This window comes from Ambystoma mexicanum, chromosome 4p (assembly GCF_040938575.1).
Source record: "Ambystoma mexicanum isolate Mex_15411 chromosome 4p, UKY_AmexF1_1, whole genome shotgun sequence".
In the NCBI taxonomy this organism is placed as follows: domain Eukaryota; kingdom Metazoa; phylum Chordata; class Amphibia; order Caudata; family Ambystomatidae; genus Ambystoma; species Ambystoma mexicanum.
In genome coordinates, this window is record NC_090927.1 from 703,230,443 (window position 1) to 703,248,513 (window position 18,071).

General features: G+C 42.5%; 1 protein-coding gene across 5 annotated transcripts in view; it reads right to left on the bottom strand.

The window, feature by feature from the left end:
- Positions 1-600: 600 nt before the first annotated feature.
- The window catches only part of COL12A1 (collagen type XII alpha 1 chain), a 296,727-nt gene continuing 279,256 nt past the window's right edge, over positions 601-18,071 (bottom strand). For 4 of the 5 annotated variants that reach the window (XM_069606259.1, XM_069606260.1, XM_069606262.1 and 1 more), the window contains 6 exons: positions 16,585-16,620; positions 16,407-16,473; positions 14,593-14,784; positions 11,628-11,705; positions 9,741-9,911; positions 601-1,695 (listed from right to left, as the gene is read on the bottom strand). In XM_069606259.1, the coding sequence (XP_069462360.1) occupies positions 1,493-1,695; positions 9,741-9,911; positions 11,628-11,705; positions 14,593-14,784; positions 16,407-16,473; positions 16,585-16,620 (747 nt within the window). In that variant the 3' untranslated portion in view covers positions 601-1,492. Of the gene's footprint in view, positions 2,816-9,740; positions 9,912-11,627; positions 11,706-14,592; positions 14,785-16,406; positions 16,474-16,584; positions 16,621-18,071 lie in introns of all 5 variants that reach the window. The other variant, XM_069606261.1, reaches the window with a different exon arrangement.

Below are 18,071 nucleotides of genomic sequence, written 5' to 3' on the forward strand. Positions count from 1 at the left end.
CCCTCTGCCAGACATTAGTCCTGGTTACAAGAGACTTACCCAGCGTCTTTAGCTCACTATCTTTCACAGAAATATCCCAAACATACCAGTCTTTGTCCTGCCCTGGGGCAGTCCAGCACCAAAATGCTAGGCAATTCTCCTCTGAACAGGAGTACCAACAGCAACCCCAGACACGTGTTTCAGTCTGGTTGGACCTCTTCAGTAGGGTGTAGCTGTTCCTCTCTAAGAATAGTGAGCAAGGGGTCCACGTCTGGATTCTTAGAGAGGCCCAGCTCCACCCTACTGGTGAGGTCCAACCAGACCGAAACATGTGTCTGGGATTGCTGTTGGTACTCTTGTTCAGAGGAGAATTGCCTAGCATTTCGGCAACCAGGACTAATGTCTGGCAGAGGGACTCCCAGCACCCCCCATGTTAATTTTCAAGTAGAACTGCAGCAGGATCGCCTCTCTGTACCAGGTTCACCAGAGCACCAGAAGGCTAGAAATAGTAGCAGTGTGCGACATAAATCCCAGTACAGTAACATAACATATCAGTTGTCTCCCCTACTTATCAAAACAAAAGCACATAAGCAGACAACATGGGCAAAGAAACACACCAAAGAATTTTCAGTAGTTTTATTGAAAAACGCCTCTCTTGTTTCAGAAATAAATAAAATATAAGGCAGTGAAATTCACAATTTGCAGTTAAAAATATAAAAGCAGAAATTCTATAGTCATAGTCTTGCACATGATCTCCAACTGCTTTTGAGAACTAAGAAACAATATATTCTGCAAAATGTCCATACTAAATATACAACACAAACATGCAATTCCATCTCTGCGGGGTCACTGCAATTCAGCGTGAAATGTTACGGTGTCTAAAGAGGGCAGATCCACGTGTTCCCATGAGACGGTATCTCAGCGACAGACACCCATCCATTTCATTCCCTACAGCCTAGGTTTTACAAAGGAGATGTGCAGAGCTGTACATTCTCACTCCCCTACTGCTGAGGGTAGTCGAATGAGGTAAGTTATAGCAATGCAATGGAGACAACAATTTGCTTTCAAAGCAGTAAATGATTTTCATAGTGACGGAACCACAAAACGGCGGGTATAAAAAGTAGAAAGTCCTAGAACAAGCACCATTGTGAAAGCCAGTAACCCTATATTCAGCAGCTTATGTTTCTGAGTTCATAAACAAATGAAATACAAGATCAAATAACTGAATGCACATGTTAAGATCTGAAAAGTCCATGGCAAGAGAAAGTATTTTACAAGCATTCAGAAGGTAATACCTATGGATGCGAACTATAATTACAGTTGGGGCCATTTTGACATATTCGAGGTGCGGTTTACATACAATGCGGCAGGTATGATTTCATGATGCTGTTTTGGAACAAAACACTAGCAAATCATATCTACCTATCCTGTATGTCCACACATATAAACACATATATGTGTGCGCATATGCAATTAGAGCTGTGCACGCATGAAAAAACAATACAAGCAATGTTTATGCTTTGACCTGGGCTGTTCTCGATAAAGACCTTTTCCGTCGCCTGTGCTCAGCATAGTCTTGTGAGGGGGCGTCGGCTCCATAGTCCTCAAATTCCTCTTCGGGCATTTCTGGCTGGCCGGCCACTGCGTACGGGTCACTTTCAGGCTGATAGGGTCCACTTTCTGGCTGATAGGGTCCGCCCTCGGGTTGATAGGACCCTGGTTGAAAATAGTTGTCCGATTGAACATTAAAGTTAAAAAATGGCTGCCTTAAGACCTCTTTGATTCCACAAAGAGAACCGATTTCTTTGCACTTAGCCACTATATATTTTCGTTTTGCACACACATATAAACATGTGTTAATTAATATGCTTTGCAGAAAAATAGAAAATACTTGATGATGGCATTAAATTATAATACATCAGTACACCAATTAGGACAATGGTCATAAATCTGCTTGTTAAGGTGCGGGATCATATTAGTCAATACAATGCTATGTACATTACAATTTGACAATTATGAATAGCACGGCAAAATGCCTGCCTTGTCAAAATGAACGGAGTGAAAACAATGGAAAAATGGGGTTAATATTGTGAGTGGCAGTGAAACTTTCAAAGCAATTTTCGGTAACAGTTCCTCACAAAATGTAAAGGTGCAGGCCTGCCACATAGAAGCACTTTTGGGGTTGTTTGCTAAGATGCATATGCTATCAGTCCTCAAAGAGACTTGTCAAGGTTACTTGCACAGTAAGGCATTTGCAATGCAGCAGGTGGGTTTCAAAACACGCAAATCACCAGTAGTTTTTCATGAGGGAGGTTATTTTTCGGCATAGAGCAAGCAGCAGGTTTTAATGCAAAAGCTGATCGTAAAAGGATGTTAACGAATTTTTAGTGGATATGATCCCATACAAATCATTTACAAGGCACAATTAGTTTATTATATACATAAGTAATTTCTATTCTACTGGGTTAAATATTTCTGTTCTAATGCTGTTACCTCCGCTGGTTAGTAGTTTTATTGGCCTCCTTCACAAACGAGGCTTCTGGTATTGCGTGTATTTTTTTGTTTGTTTTTGATTGGTTGTTTCTAGTACTAACAATGCAACAGGCTTTATAAGTTCGCATCACAGTCCTCTTCCCCCAATCACGAGTTGTGTTAGTATTTAGAGTCTCCCCGCTTTTATGATGCCCACATGGTTCATAAACCGCATCCGTGGTGAGATTGTCCATATAGACTCATTCCATGGTTAGCACGTGCGCAAACATCTCAGAAACAGGACTGTTCATTGTATTCAAACTGTAAGCAGCACTGGCGACTTAGAAAATGAATTAGCCGGTACCTGAAACAGGTCAAACAAGATGTTAGTTCTTAGATGTCATACCGTTGGGAAAAAATATATGTTCTTCATCTAATACCGTACACATGCCTGCATAGATGTGAGAAATAACTCCATATAGACAAAAACATTGGACTGTGTGGACTGCATTCTTTCCTTGGGTCATCAAACCCAAAAGATGCAGTTCGCTTTAGCTATTTAGCATTTGAGTTTGGGTGGGAAGCATCGTAATTACTTTGGTATGCATGGTCCTGTTTGTTTTCAGGCAGACACGTAGCACACCTGAATTGTGATTTGGCTGTGCAAAAAGTTGGGGGGATAGGAGCAAAATAACTCACGGTTAGCACCACCAGGCACCGCACAGGCACCTCACTGTCTCAGACTCAAAACTCACCTGAGTCACCGAGACGCCAATGCATGGAGAGGGTAACCACATCTGTGACAAAAGCTCATCCTGGAGGGTGCGGATATCAGCCAATCCCTTCAATGGTATTGGGTCTTAGCAAGCGCAGACTTGATTGGTGCAAAAAAGTCAGGTGACTACAGAATGAGATGCTAAGCATATGTTCCCCTAACCGGGCTTATTGTATTGGCCAGGCTTTTTGGAGGGGACACATTCTCAAACGCCAAAGCATGGTAATAGAACTGACTCCTGAGACACATAGCATTTCTCAGTAGTAGTTGTTTACTCCATCCCTCTTATGTAAACCAATGCCTCCCGGTTGAGTGGATGTTTTGGTTTAGTAGACAAATCTTATCCTGGATGTAAGGCTGATGACAATGATAATGATGATGATGATAATGATGATGAATACTATGACGATGATTATCGAGAACATATGTGGCCTAAATCCAGTACCTTAAAGTACTCAACAAACAGTTTCTGTAAATATCAGGAAAGGGGAAGAGGGGAGGGAAAGTTTGACCTGCATTCTATAACACATGGGTGCATTAGTAGAAATCTTATCCTGGATGTAAGGCTGATGACAATGATAATGATAATGATGATGAGGATGATGATGATGATGATGATAATGATGATGATTAATACTATGACGATGATTATCGAGAACATATGTGGCCTAAATCCAGTACCTTAAAGTACCCAACAAATAGTTTCTGTAAATATCAGGAAAGGGGAAGAGGGGAGGGGAAGTTTGACCTGCATTCTATAACACATGGGTGCATTAGTAGAAAAAACCCTCCACAGAAATATGCAGTCATAAACATAGCAGGCTCTTGAAAGATTCTGAAAATATACTAATCTGATATAACAACTCCACTCTTTGCCATTTAGTAGGAGCAAGGCCCAGTTTTTTGAGAGAGGGAAGGTTGGCAAATTAAATTTAACACAAAATGTTTTGTACAACTAAGGGCAAGGATCTCAGCCATCTTGAAAGTCAATGTAACCTGGGCGTGTGAAGCTAGAACAGTTACCTGATTAAGGCACATGCGTCAAAGCCTGACGTTGGGTGTACATGGTCAACCAGACCTTGCACAGCTAGATGAGCAGGTGAGCCAGGGCTCACTGGACCGCCAGATGACGATTTGCAGTGAGTTAGATGCTCCATTCTTTACACATATATAAGAGAGGAATTCATAATTTACCCGGATCTTCAACTGGCAGGAATCTCTGAAGATAAACCCTTTCCATTTCAGCAATGGAAGGTAGGTAGCTATAAGCATTTGCAGAGCTCCAGAAAAACCACATGGTTCAACACACCAGACGCCCACAAGAGATCCAAGAACCCTAGCAGGGATCCTTAAAAATAAAGTAATTCCACCAAGAGACAAGAAGAGGCTCTGCTCCAATTCCTGGCAGAAAGTTAGTTAGATATATAGGACCTAATTCACAGAAGCGCTTTATAAAGGCAAAACCTCATTGGAAAACGTTCTGTGAATTAGACCCATAGTTAAGAAAACTATAACTTGTGGGGCTTACAAATTATGGGAAAAGCTAAAAGAGTTTGAATAGTGTGGCCAACACCATCATATAATGGAAGGTTAAACAGCATAGGAGATGATAGACTCATTGCAGGTGCTGTTACCAAGGAGGTTACCAATGCACACTGAAAGACAGCCTCTCTTCAAGGCGGAAATACAGAAGATACTATGACCAAAATACTAGCTCTTGGCCATTGCCTAGGCTACTCATGGCTGAAATTTGAAGCAGAGTCTGGACTGAGCCCTTCGTCGAGACACCTGAAGAAATAGTGACTTGAGAGGTACATAGCACAAGGAAAGTCAAAGAAGGTATCAGATACAATGAATAATATGGAATTTTAATCATTCGTGGTCACTACAAGATGTGATATGTGACAAGTTCTGTCTATAACCGTAAAAGATGAAAAGCAAATATTTTCACTATGTAAACATATTGGGATGGCTCAAACTGCCTCGCCAACTGGCCTGCAAATATTTACGTGTCACTCTTTTAAAAACTCGGTGACCTGCACATATTTCCGAGTCACTCTGGTGGCAGATGAACCCGGTTGAGCCCCTCCTCCCCTAAATTCTCACAGGGCAATCTGATTGCCCTCCCTTACTTTGCTTCCCCTGAAAGAAATCCAGTTGCTGTATACTCGGTTGCTCGCTGCCACTTTCTTTGCAATGTCTGTAGTTGGCACCTACCTATGCTAGAAATAGCAGAAGTATGTTTTCTATTTCTAGCAGCAGCGGCCCCACAGGTGCTCTCAGTAAAAAGAAAAAGCTATTCTAGTATTATCTGACCTACCAATGCAACAAATTAAAAAAACATTTTTATATTTTACTGGCAAGCGCTAGCCCGCTCACGCTAAAAGCAGAAATGCTTTATTTCTACTTCCAGCATAGATGGGCCTGCTTGTCCTAATAATAATAGAAAAAATGCTTTCACTATTTCTAGTACAAGAAGGTCCACCCTTGTTACATCTATTACATCGCAGGAGGAAGCTTGTGCTGCAAACAGAAAAATACAGGGTCATGTGGTGGGGTTGCCACGCCTCCTCTGCAGGGCCCTGCACAGCTTGAACTCGTAATCTTTTTCAGAAAACTCACCAAAATATTTCAAATATCTTTGGAACTTCCAAGCACCTGAAATGCAAGGGGTGCTAATATTCCTTTGTAGCATGCCTCGATGTATTCTAGGTTGAATGAATGAGTTAGTGGTGTTTAGCTGACTTTATTGCTTATGGTGTGTGTATCATAATTCAGTTTTATTGTGCATGGCTCAGCTAGTCCACTGTGGTGTGTAGCATGATTACGTGTTATCCGTCATGCACATCATTTGAGTCAGGAAGGAATACGCAATAAGGCAGTGTTTCTAGAGTGGATAACATAACGACGGCGGATAGCAGCAGTGTCTGTAATGATTATATTAGATTTCTCAGTAGCATTCAACATCAACGACCACTATGTCCTCACATGTGAAGAATGGAGCTCATAATCATCATCATGCCTGGCTGGAATACCTACTGAAAGGTAAATACCATGACTTGCCCCTAACTGCTAACCTGCTTTTGAGTAAAGCTATCATTGGCAAGTCTAAACTATAAGTTTGATTTATATTTAAATGCACTCTAGTGGCACTGAGCTACTCCCTGGAATGGAGGGTATCAGGCAGTTACAACATTTTCACTCAGCACATGTTCGAAAAAGGTATCCAACATGATGACGAGGCAAGGAAAAGGCTGAAACTGAATGCCAGGAAATCACAGGCCTCTTTGGTCACAGGGCAGTGAGCTGGAATACATCTGAACCACCTCAGCTGCTGAAGGTCTGTGCATTGCCTCTAGTAGTAGTTAAAGACCTAAGGTTATACTGCTATCTGACCTTATTCTAAGACATCAGCTCAGTGCTTTAGCAAGCCTCCTAGGTGGATTCTTGTTTAAGGCTTTATATGAGCCAGTCACATCTGCTGTATTGTAGCACATGTTGGTCTCCTGAAATCTGATCTATGCTGGCTTCAGAGAGTACACAACCTGACTGCACAACTTCTGCTCAGACTGGATAGACACGGCTGCACTGCACCTGCATCACGATCTTCCAATTGGCTCCCAGTGCACTGCAGAGTGAGCTTTACAGTTCTTTGCATCACACATCAACCTTTGCATGGTGACGGTTTCCATGTTGTGACTAAAATGATTTTGAGACATCCTCTTAGTTACTCTTTGGGTATCCCAGGGCAGGAGCTTAGAAACAGCCCTCCAGAAGCCAAGTATTTTCTTAGTCCCTTTTTGGAATTGACTTCAGAGTGATTACCTGGTACGTAAGACCCGGCTATTTCACTGCAAGCTGGGCTTTAGGGTGTTCCCTACTTTATCTTCCCCTGAGCTAGTTCCAGGGCATAATTCGAGTGAATGTGCGCTGCATAAATCCCTGTTAAAAAACAGATTATAGCTTGGCTAGCATTAATGTCTATGGACCAAAGCATGGCTGGCCTTCCTTTGTGTGGTGTGTTCCATGATTCGGTTTGATGTTTGGGGTTTGTAACATAATTCAGTTAAAGATCTGCATGTATAATGTGGTTGAGTGGAATTACAATTTAATGTGGTGTTGTGTGGTTCACTTTGCTTAATATCCATTATTAGTTGGCCGAGCCATATTAACGTCCAGGTCTGGAAGACTGCATCATTTTCATGTTGCACATTCCAGACACAATCAGTGATGCATTTAGCGCTGCTACAATCATGTTGCATCCTGAGAAGAATCTCTTGAGATGTTCTATCTTTTACTAGTAACCCGGTCAGAGCGAAGCAGAATGCAACAAGCATTCTGATTGGCTCTCGCCAGGTCCCTACCTGGCTGGGAATCCCTCCGTCGGGATTCCACAGCCTTTGTCCCCGGCGGGGGGCATGGCAGCCCCTCAGCCAATGAGGAGGCTCGAAGCGGGGCCATCCCCGCTCCGAGCCTCCCCGCGGCTGAGAGGCTGCCTTCGCCCCCCGCCGGGGACTCGGGTAAGTCTTTTTAAAAAAAAAAAGTTTTAATTCCTTCCCTCTCAAAGCTCCCACCCGCCCCCCAAATTTACCTTCTTGGTCCTACGTCCCCGGCGGGGGATGATGGAAGCCTCCAGCCGTGTGGAGACTCGGAGCGGGGCCATCCCTGCTACGCGCCTCCACACAGCTGGAGGCTTCCCTCGTCCCCACCGGGGACGCAGGTAGGTTTTTTTTTTGTTTTCCCATCCTACTCCCGCCCTCCCAACCCCACTTACCTTCTTTTTGATCCTTTTTTCGGGAGCGGAAGCGCTGGGAACACTTGTGTTCCCAGCGCGTCTCCTCCCGATGGTCGCCATGGAAAGGGAAAACAGACTCCGTTTTCCCTTTCCATGGCGGCGGCCATTTTCTTTTTTTGTTTTTTCTCCCGAAACGCTGCAGCGCCGAAACGCTGCAGCGCTTTGGGACAAAAAAAAAGCTTTTAGTGCCCTGGCCACGCAATTTTTGCGGGCCGGGGTACTAATAGCAATAGAACCCTCGCGTCGGGGACATTACCGACTCTGGTAATGCCCCGGGGCCTTCGGTAAGGCCCTCGCTTCGCTCGGGTCCTTACCTATGGGCTTCTATTGCTTAATTGATTGAACAGCAGAATGAATTACCTAATTCCTCAAGTAATCAATTAGTACGTTTTGTAGAATCAATCGTTCTGAATAGGAAAAAGTAGGGAATTGTAGAGCAAATGTGGGCAATGCTCTTTTTAAGCATGCCTTATATGAATGATAGAAACAGTCTAAGGATCCCTGACCCTACCAAACTGCACAAACTTTAATCAAAACTGAAGGAAGCTTTTAAGAATAAATATTTCAGTGGTCACGGTTCTCAGTTTGCACCCAACCATATTACTATACTTTTTTGTAAGATGTGCTTTCTGGCAAAGATTCCATCTGATAAACTGATACATTTTCCCTGCTTCTTTCTTTAAGAATGCTAGGAAATGTTTCATATGACGACACAATTGGATATTGGTTTAATGCTGGAAATATAAAGATTGTGAATGAAGACTGCAGAGTTGTATCAGCCCCTTCCTTCTTTTCCGGTACTTTGGAACAATTTACAGATTACAATGTGGTACGTCACAAATCTCTAATGAAATACACAAAGAAATGTGCATACTCTCAACGCCAGTGAAAGACCAAAAGCACAAGCAAAATCACAACATTTTTTGGAGAAGGATTGGGGCCAGTCCTGTTTGCGTGAATGCACACACATTCAAAACTACAGTAGTCTACTTTTCACTGCATGTTTGAAGGCATGTACAATATTAATATAGACAATCAGAAATAAATAATTTCAGAGAAATCGTAACTGCTTCCCAACACTTAGGAGAAAGGTGTGGGGAGCGAAAAATGCACACAACCAGACTTCAATGCTGAAATTGAAGGAGGCAAGGCTACTCCATACTCCCGATATGCCATACATATTTGATTCATGACATTAAATATTTAATAAAAAGCCATTATTGATGCACCTATTTTTTATCCCTCTTTTGGCACTTGAAAATGTAAGTAAACTAATAGTACTGATGTTTTCTATACTAGGCCATGGCACTATGCAAAGCTGATATCATAATTTAGTTTTACAAAAGCTAAACTACAACTTAATGGATAGAGTCAAGACATGTGCAGAATTGGGCCTTGTGATTTAATGCTTCAACAGTGGCTGAAGAGAAGACTGGAACTCAAAGGAACTCGCTGCTCTGGCATCGAACGTACAATAGTTTGCGCTTTTCAAAATGATCCCGTGCATACTTAAAAAGCACACACAAATTCTTCTCAGAATAAATATCATATAATTGGTTGGATCCTGTGATTAAATACAGTATCACTGTGTTAATCCTGAGCATAAGAGTAGGCATTTAAAGAAAGGAGATGCCATAACAAATGTAACAGATGTGCACAGCAACAGTCCTAATGGACCGGCCGCTACCCGTACACGCCTTAACATCATTGGTTACCTACCTGGGAAGCCATGACCGTTGTAGGCAATGCTTGCACACATGGAGGAATCACAGTATCCGGCTGGGCCAGGCGGACCTCTCACCCCAGAGTTTCCGGGGCGGCCAGGTGACCCAGGAGATCCAGGAGCACCGATGGAACCTGGCGGTCCGGTTCTAGAGTCACCAGGTGGTCCTAAATTCAAGAAGAAACAGATTTTTATGAATAAAAAAACAACTGCCCTGTCTTTGTATTTTTCATGTTTTGTTGTTATTTCAAGAATTATCTGGATAATGCATCTGGCACCGCTACTGTCTAGACAGTGCCCAATTATGTTTTAAGGAGGCCTTTCCGTTACATTTCTACATATGTTGTCAATGAAACCAGCAGCGTGAACCAAAGCTGTGATTACGTCCTTTTAACAGTGACTCACGGGTTGCTTCCCAAAAAGCAGCTAGTTTGAGGTCTTTTTTCACTGAAACTGATCTGTCAGGAGTTGAAGCAATTTACAGACATCAATAAATTCTTTTGCTTACTTTCCACTTCCTATTATATGCATATACCTCCTGGGAACCCTCAATCGACAAAAAGTGCAGAGTACTGCAGATTTAATGGAGAAATGCTTGAGGTCTGCTACTCCACAGTCCCAGGAGACATGAGCTAATGTTTCTCTTGGATCAGACCACGCTGTGGTTAGCTGGAATCCATCTAAACTTTAACCAAATGGGCCCAGCACTTGCTGCATGCTTCACGTGGACCTTATAAAGAAACTATCATGCTTCAACAAGCAGAAGGGAAGACAGAGACCACAAGACGGCAAACCGCTGCTGCCAGGTCATGAGTAGACGAATTACGTGATGGAATAAGAACATGATTGCTATAGCAGGGGTTGCAGCATCCTGACTTTTACATAGTTCTAAGCCGCAGTATGCTTCGGGAGATGCCGGCGAGCTACCATAGCTGAAGGATATTCATAGGGTTGGCAGCAGAAAATACATATTTCAAACTTATGGGGAATGATTTACTGCGGGGTAGACAATGGCACTTAAAATGCAGCCTTGCTTTCATTGCAATCCCCTCTGCATTCTTACAACAACCACAGGACCCCATTGATGTGTTTAACAGTAAAACGCCTCTGCATGTTCAACTCCAACACGCAACCGCCAGGGAGCATGTGCTCCTGTGTCAAGTTTCCAGTAAGTGAAGGCCTGCCACTTTCCAGCACATACATTCTCTTGAGAACGATGGAGCAAGGATGAAACCATTGCGTGAATATTGCTCTAGATAACTAGCTTGCCATTAGAGACAACATTGCTCCTCGTTGAAAGGCAGTGGAATCTGGCATAAGGATCAGAGGAAGGACATTTTATGCACCTGACCTCGAATACTAGCAATAGTAGCAAACCTGTGGCGGGATTCTGGACTATATGAAAAGTATGAAACCAGTGAAGGTAAAATAAGTTAGGACATATGCCAAAATACCTCACTGAGCAATGACATGTTGTTTCTAAGTGCATTTCAAATTAACCCATGTAGCTCAAACTGCTGTTTTTTGCCTGAAGGCTCTCTTGCAATCTTGCACTCCATGCACTGCCTTCAAGTTGCTCCATGAAGCCACCTTGCGTGTCGTCACTTCCTCTGCTGTGCTACAGATGCATGCCAATGTGTGCAGTTGCATGCGTGCATGGGTGCATATGGTGGATGCTTTATGTGGTGTGCAGGGCTAAGAATTGTACGTGAGACGTGCAGAAATGACAACCACGATAAAGTGTATTGCCCCCAAATAAATGGCATTGCGTTGAGCAATGTGACTATATATTCCTGATTTAAATGTGAACTTGTGTAATGTTGGACAAGTGATGAAGACATTAACCCTTTCATCAACTTTTAGATTTGATGCTGGAAGCATACCTGGAGGTCCGGTAACACCTCTTGGTCCTTGAGAGCCAGTGCCAGGGTTTCCCCTCTCTCCTTTCTCTCCAGGAACTCCTAAAAAACCACGGGAAGAAGTCAAGACATACCATTTTTCCAGAATTGTTCATTAATTATGCAAACACAATGAAGTGATACGGTATGGACAAATAAGTGCACTGTTGCAAAGTTCAAAAGGTTATTTCATAAAAACGCAACGATAAACAGCGAACCACGTTTTCCCAAAGACTGCAACGGATTCAGTTTAAAAATAATGCCTAAATTACGTAGAAATGTACAATTGGATCAATAGGAGTTATATGGATTAGTTGTAGGAAAGCAAACGCTTTGAACTACGAGTCCATTCAGTATGACAACTGACAGATGGTCTACAGTGTCTACTCTGAATCAGAAAATATATAAATAACTGTAAATCCCCCCAGTCATCTAATAACAGCTCTAACAGGTATTCCACTACAGACAGTCGGGAAGATATTAGTCTATAAAAAGACATGTTTCAGAAGGACGATAATATGTAATTCTCTGTGACCCCACCTGGTGTATCCAAATAATAGCTTTCAACATATTTCCAATTTTGAAACGTTTAGACAAAGAAATGATATCTGTGTGGTACCAGCTGGGTCTTAAAGTTCACCACTTTGAAAACTCGCTATGTGAGGACTTGCCACAATAAATGAGGCTCCCGCCACCGGCAATGGCAAGAGATAGCACGATTACACTAAACTGTGGACATCATCACCTAGATTCAACAGTCAAGATAAAGTGTATGCCCATATACCTTCATAATATTACATTTAATGAGCTGCCTCGACCATTAATTTATTTTGTCAGAGTAATATATATGCCATTGTCTTTTTAAGTAAAATAAGCATAGGCAGCAGTAACCTTTAGGCATCTAGGCTTCTGGAGCAATCTCAGTCAACTGACTCAACGGCCAAAATGGAAAGGTCAGTTTATCTAGTTTCTGCACATAGCACACGCACGAGTCCCATCAAAGAGCAAGAAATAGGGGGTCCCCCAGAATACATCATCCAACAAGGCAGCATCACACTAATAAGAACATGTGTTCTTATATAATGCTTCAAGCAGGATTCGTGCCACCTTTCAGTGTTGTAATGATAGGTATTATTATTTCCAATCTATTAGTACTCAATGTGTCGATCTTGGCAGGATGAAAGGCTGGTTGTCCTATCAGGTCTCAAGCCTATGACTGTAGGTCGCACAGAGATATCTAAAGAGAGACCTCACTCGCTGAGCTAGCTGACTACACCTTCGCAGTCAACGCTGCCAAAATAACTCACATCCACAGCATTATCATCCTAGTTTGTGTGGGGCTGTTGGTCATCCATGGACTGAACTTCACTTGAATGCTTCGTTCGTTATTGACATTGAATTAGTGCAGGATTCCATTAATATTTTCTGGAATTCATAAAGAGTCATGCAAAGAAACTGTGAATTGCACCGCTATGAAAGACCTCCATGACAATCTAGCTGCTCTATTACACACACAGTATCTAACATACCACTGGGCCCTCATGAAATAAAATAGTCCAAGTCCAGGAGGACATCCTTGTCATGCTGTTGGGGAGAAATGTTGCCACCAGGTAGACATAAGCAGGCAGAGCCACATTTCAAAAGTATTCTTTCTTGACCTAAGAGAAAAGGAGCCAGTATGCCCATTTTCCTGACTGCTAAAATTCGTGTCTGGTTCCTGCCTGATGCTATCTTGAAATTGGGTTGCTGAGGCGAGAAGAGCCATGTTCAGAAATGCTTGTTTTCTATTTTCTATTTCTACACTTTTGATATGATATTGTTTTAACAATTCTCCACTCTTTTGTTTAGGATGCCAATATTTATTTTGGAAAATGTCCCTGGTAAAGGGTTTTCTTGCAGGCCTTGAATAGTGGTGCTGATATTGTAAATTCTATTCGGATTCTGTAGGAACTGTGGATATCTCTATTTCTTAAAAACGGGCATGGCATGGGTAAACATAGACTTCGTGGGGAATAACTTCTACGGGCAACACACAATTATTTTCCCTTCTAACAATTCATTGTAGAATCCTGGAGATCTAGAAAACTATCATCAATGTGGCAAAGAGAAAGGCATCTGGCAGGAAACATAGCCTGAAGGTTCAGTTGAGCATGTGAAGAAGAGCGGATGAAAGGAAGATAAGTGTAGTCTGCATTAGCACCTGAAGTGAGGGAGCTAGCCAACAGCTCTCTCCAATGCCATGCAGGAATGACTAGAAGGCCAGGTTTGGTGGGACCTGTTGTCTCCCACACACACATACAATTCTCTGCATATTTGTATGAGCAAATCTTTGTTTTGATGAAGCGGTGCATGACCACAAATGCTCCTTGACCAAAGTGATTTTTTGTTGATGGTCAAACACACTCCTAGAACGCTGAACAGCATGCCAGGATGCTAACGGCATTAACACCCAGGTTCATGGAAGGACATGGCCATTATTGGCACACAGACCTAGCAGACTTTGACTTCGACTACCAGGTCATTAATGGTGAAGCCAGCCCTTGAATATGAAGGATGTTAATGTTACATTGACAAGAGGTGTAACTGGAAAGAGAGAAAACCACAAGCAATAGGTAAGTGAAAAGAACAGAATGCAAAGTGTGGGGGTGGAAGGCATTCAGAGAGGAAGAGAAAATTGGATAGGAGGTAGAAGGGAAAGTGGTCAAACAAAGAAACAAGAGCTGATTAGGGTGAATGTTTTCAGCATCACATTTAACCATCTCTAAAGACGTCGCTTTAAAAAAGAGCATAGCTGCTGCCAGGAGGCCATCTTGATTGACTAGCACCATTCCAGTTGCTAGAGCCACCTGGACTGGTGTGGTGGAACCTTTACATGCATAGTCCCATGTATTCCCTTTAATGCTGTGCACTTAGTTACTGAGTTGGCACTTAGAAAGTTACTTCGACCTACCTCTTTCCCCGGGTGGTCCTTGAAGGCCAGGTGTTCCAGGGAACCCAGGTCTGCCTGCGGATCCAGGCTCCCCTCTTGCTCCAGCATTACCTGGAGGACCCGGCGGACCGGCAGGTCCTGGTTGGTTGCGGTTTGAAGAATGATAATCGTTCGGGATTTGGTTCAGCATTTGGTTAAACCGATTCATTTGATCTTTGAGGAGAAAATGACACAATTAAAACTCAAAAAGTGATCATTGTGTAACCCTGAACTAAGGCAGCAATCATACAGATCCATAAAGAACAACGTCCCAAGCAGCATTGTAAAATATCTGAAGGAGAAATGAAGTAAAATAAAATGGCTTGCTTTAAGAAGGCCTTTCCATATTTCTTGGAACACGATGTATGTCATATGTCAAGAGGAGTACCTATTTTAAGTGGCAGAAATAGTAATAGAGGTTATTCGAAGAAAGCCATTTTGTCATTAAGATGTCTTTCGTGCCCATGGGCGTAATTTTAGGGGGGGTCAGGGGTTTTTGTCCCCCCAACTTTCATGGCACACCGTTTTGTCCCCATTCATTTGGCTGGGGCACCTTTTCTTCAGATGTCATGTCCCCCCTCCCAACATTTTCAGCAACGTTACTCCACAAAACAGAGTTAACAAATTGAGAGCTTAGCCACCAACTCCCAAAGTCACATGTATAATTCAAATCCTTTTTACAGCCTGGACATTTTTGTTTAGTTGGCTGTCTGTATCATTCATTGCCTATTATCAATTATTAAATCATGTCCTGTTGCTGAATTCAGCCTAGGATTTGTTTAGTATTCCTGGACACGCGCTGAAGCCTACATGATATGTTAAGTAAGCAATTAATGCAAAATACAAAGACGAAGAGCCTATAATGAAGACTTAAATATTATCCCTGTTGAGTTTAAAAAATGAAATACTTTGATTTAGAGGTGGCTGGTAAGTTCAAGGTACAAATGTTAGTACCGCTACCCCAATGACACCATGTATTCACCTGAAAGAGGATACTAGGTTAACATGTAAGTTGTGCAATTGTGCTAGAAAAGCCATTTTTGTTTGCCCTGATGTATAAAATGTTAATATTATCTCAGCGTGATTGAGAGGAAATTCCAGAATAAAGGATCAGCGGCTGAGTATCTCCATCCCCCTTGGAAGACGTTGTTATAGTCAACTGCAGCATAGTCACTTTTTCCCTCAGCTGATCAGAAGTCCAGTGCTGAGAGAATGATCATTGGCCAAAAGCTCGGACATATACGTCAGTAGCCTGGATTTCATGTAAATTAACTTGGTTAGCCAAAGTCTGAGGGAGTTTAAAGTGGAGTGGGAAGAAGTAGGCCCACGTGAGATTCCTTTGATGCACAAATGGCCTATTGAACACAACTCATGTAAACCAATCTCCATTGTGTCCATCAAAAAAGGAATAGCTGTGCCAAACATGAGAAGTTAAATGCTCAAGGCGTCTTACCAGACAGAAAGCCACTCCCGCCCCACAACCAATCCTTATGATTGGCGGAGTACAACGTGTTCCTATATAAGGGATCATGAAGATCAACTTCAACAAGAAGTGAGCAAACACTGTCCTTAGGGAAGTGTAAAGAAACCTGCTCTGTTTTCATTGAAACCTACTTTTACCTGAAGATGCTTCGAATGCAAGTTGTGCATGTAACACCAGAAGAAGATGCGGCCGGCCTAACGAGGGATCAATTACTCTCCAATGCAAGAAACTGTGACCACTCTAGAGGACCAAACGCTTTGACTAGTGTAGACCCTGGAGGGAGAAGACTATGGAAGCATGGATAGAATCTTACTGTTGATCATGTGCTCGCAGACTTGTCTCGCTACTGATCGCATCATGTTTTGGGAGGACATGTCGCCCTTTAGGAAGGAAAGGAAAAGTAGAAGCATTTAGTGTGTGCATTCCTGCTATGTTTTGACATATCACTGGAAAAAACAGCAGGACTTCTTTAAATTTGATGTTGCACTTACCCTTTCTCCTTTTTCTCCTCTCAATCCAGCCGGGCCCTGCAACAGATGTGTGGTTAATAATTCATGCCTTTCAGTTAATCACACTACATGCAATTATGTGTTGTGATTTAGTTTTTTATTTTAATTCATACGAATATCATGTTCAATTTTGTTTCTGCAGTATATTAAACACTTCAACAATTAAACTGTATGTCTGGTGTATATTAAACACTTCAGCAAAGCTCATAGACATGGGCAGAATGGCAAAGTGAAAATATTACAAAACTTACTCGTGCAAATCAACATTGCACTGATTGTCAAAATAAACAAACATTTTGAGAATGCAGTACATATAAGCCTATACATGTACGCATGCACAATTTCTGTAAAAAGGTGGGTAGGAACGTAGTGGAGCAGTGCTAACACCGTATTTGCAATCTCAAAACGTGAGTAGTGAAAGGAGTGGACAGGGACAGGCAATGCAATTGAGTGAAACAGAATGAAGCCCATGGGAGGTCTGCTGATTCATCGCAGAGGAAGGCGTTTTTGTCTCTTGTTTCCTGTGGTCATGGCATACCCATCTCGCAATCCGTCAGATCTTCAAACAAGGCCACGCTAGTGGACTTACAATGCCTCTTTAAATACTTATTTGGAGGGGGGAAAACACAATTCATTTTGCATGGCACATGAGCACAGGCAGTTTCCTGCTCATCGATGGTGCCTGCTGCTCAGTGCTAGCGTGCATTGTTTACTTGATTCACAATCCTTCTGTTAGCATGTTGCTTCATATGCAGAGTGTTTTAGGAGTAGGCACTCATCGGCCCTGATGAATGTTGCTGCGTTTCTTTATTTATTGTGTGCATCCGGCCCCCAGTTTGCAGTTTGGAATACGAATGTAAGTTGGCGAAAGGGAAGGCAAAGGGGGGTTGGAGGTTGGTGAGTAAAAGGTGGGGCGGGATGCAGATGGGAGAGCTGGAGCTAGGGAAAGTGCAGAGTGAATAGTTTGCTTTGGGGTAACAGTATGTATTCATTTTTAATAATCACCCACTAGCTGCCAGAAGAGAATTGTCCTTTAACCATTTCTGCTACAAAATGCAGATGTTGGCTGCTGGCTTCAGCTATCTATGACTTTTTGCTCAATATCTCTCCTCTGCCCTCTTTATGCACTTTGCTCAGTATGCTGTATGTTGCAGTGTATTTGTTTATTGATTTTTTACTGATTTCTTTCATCTTGGAAAGTGCTTTTCAGGGCTGTTTTCTGAATTTGTTCCCCAATCTTTTGCTTCGAAGTGGCTGCACCTGAATTGTGTACTGTGCAAAGACCGAACAAAAAAAAAGTGTCTAGCAATGGACCTGTGAGGACTGTGTCAATTACATCTTAAGGAAGCCAGCAGAGCATTCCAGACCTCTGGACCTGTGCTGGAGGTGGAGAACTTTCCCAGCATTGGGTAAGGTGCCTTCCTTTGAGGGCATTAGGGTGTAAGGAGTTGCCCTTTGGGGCACCACTC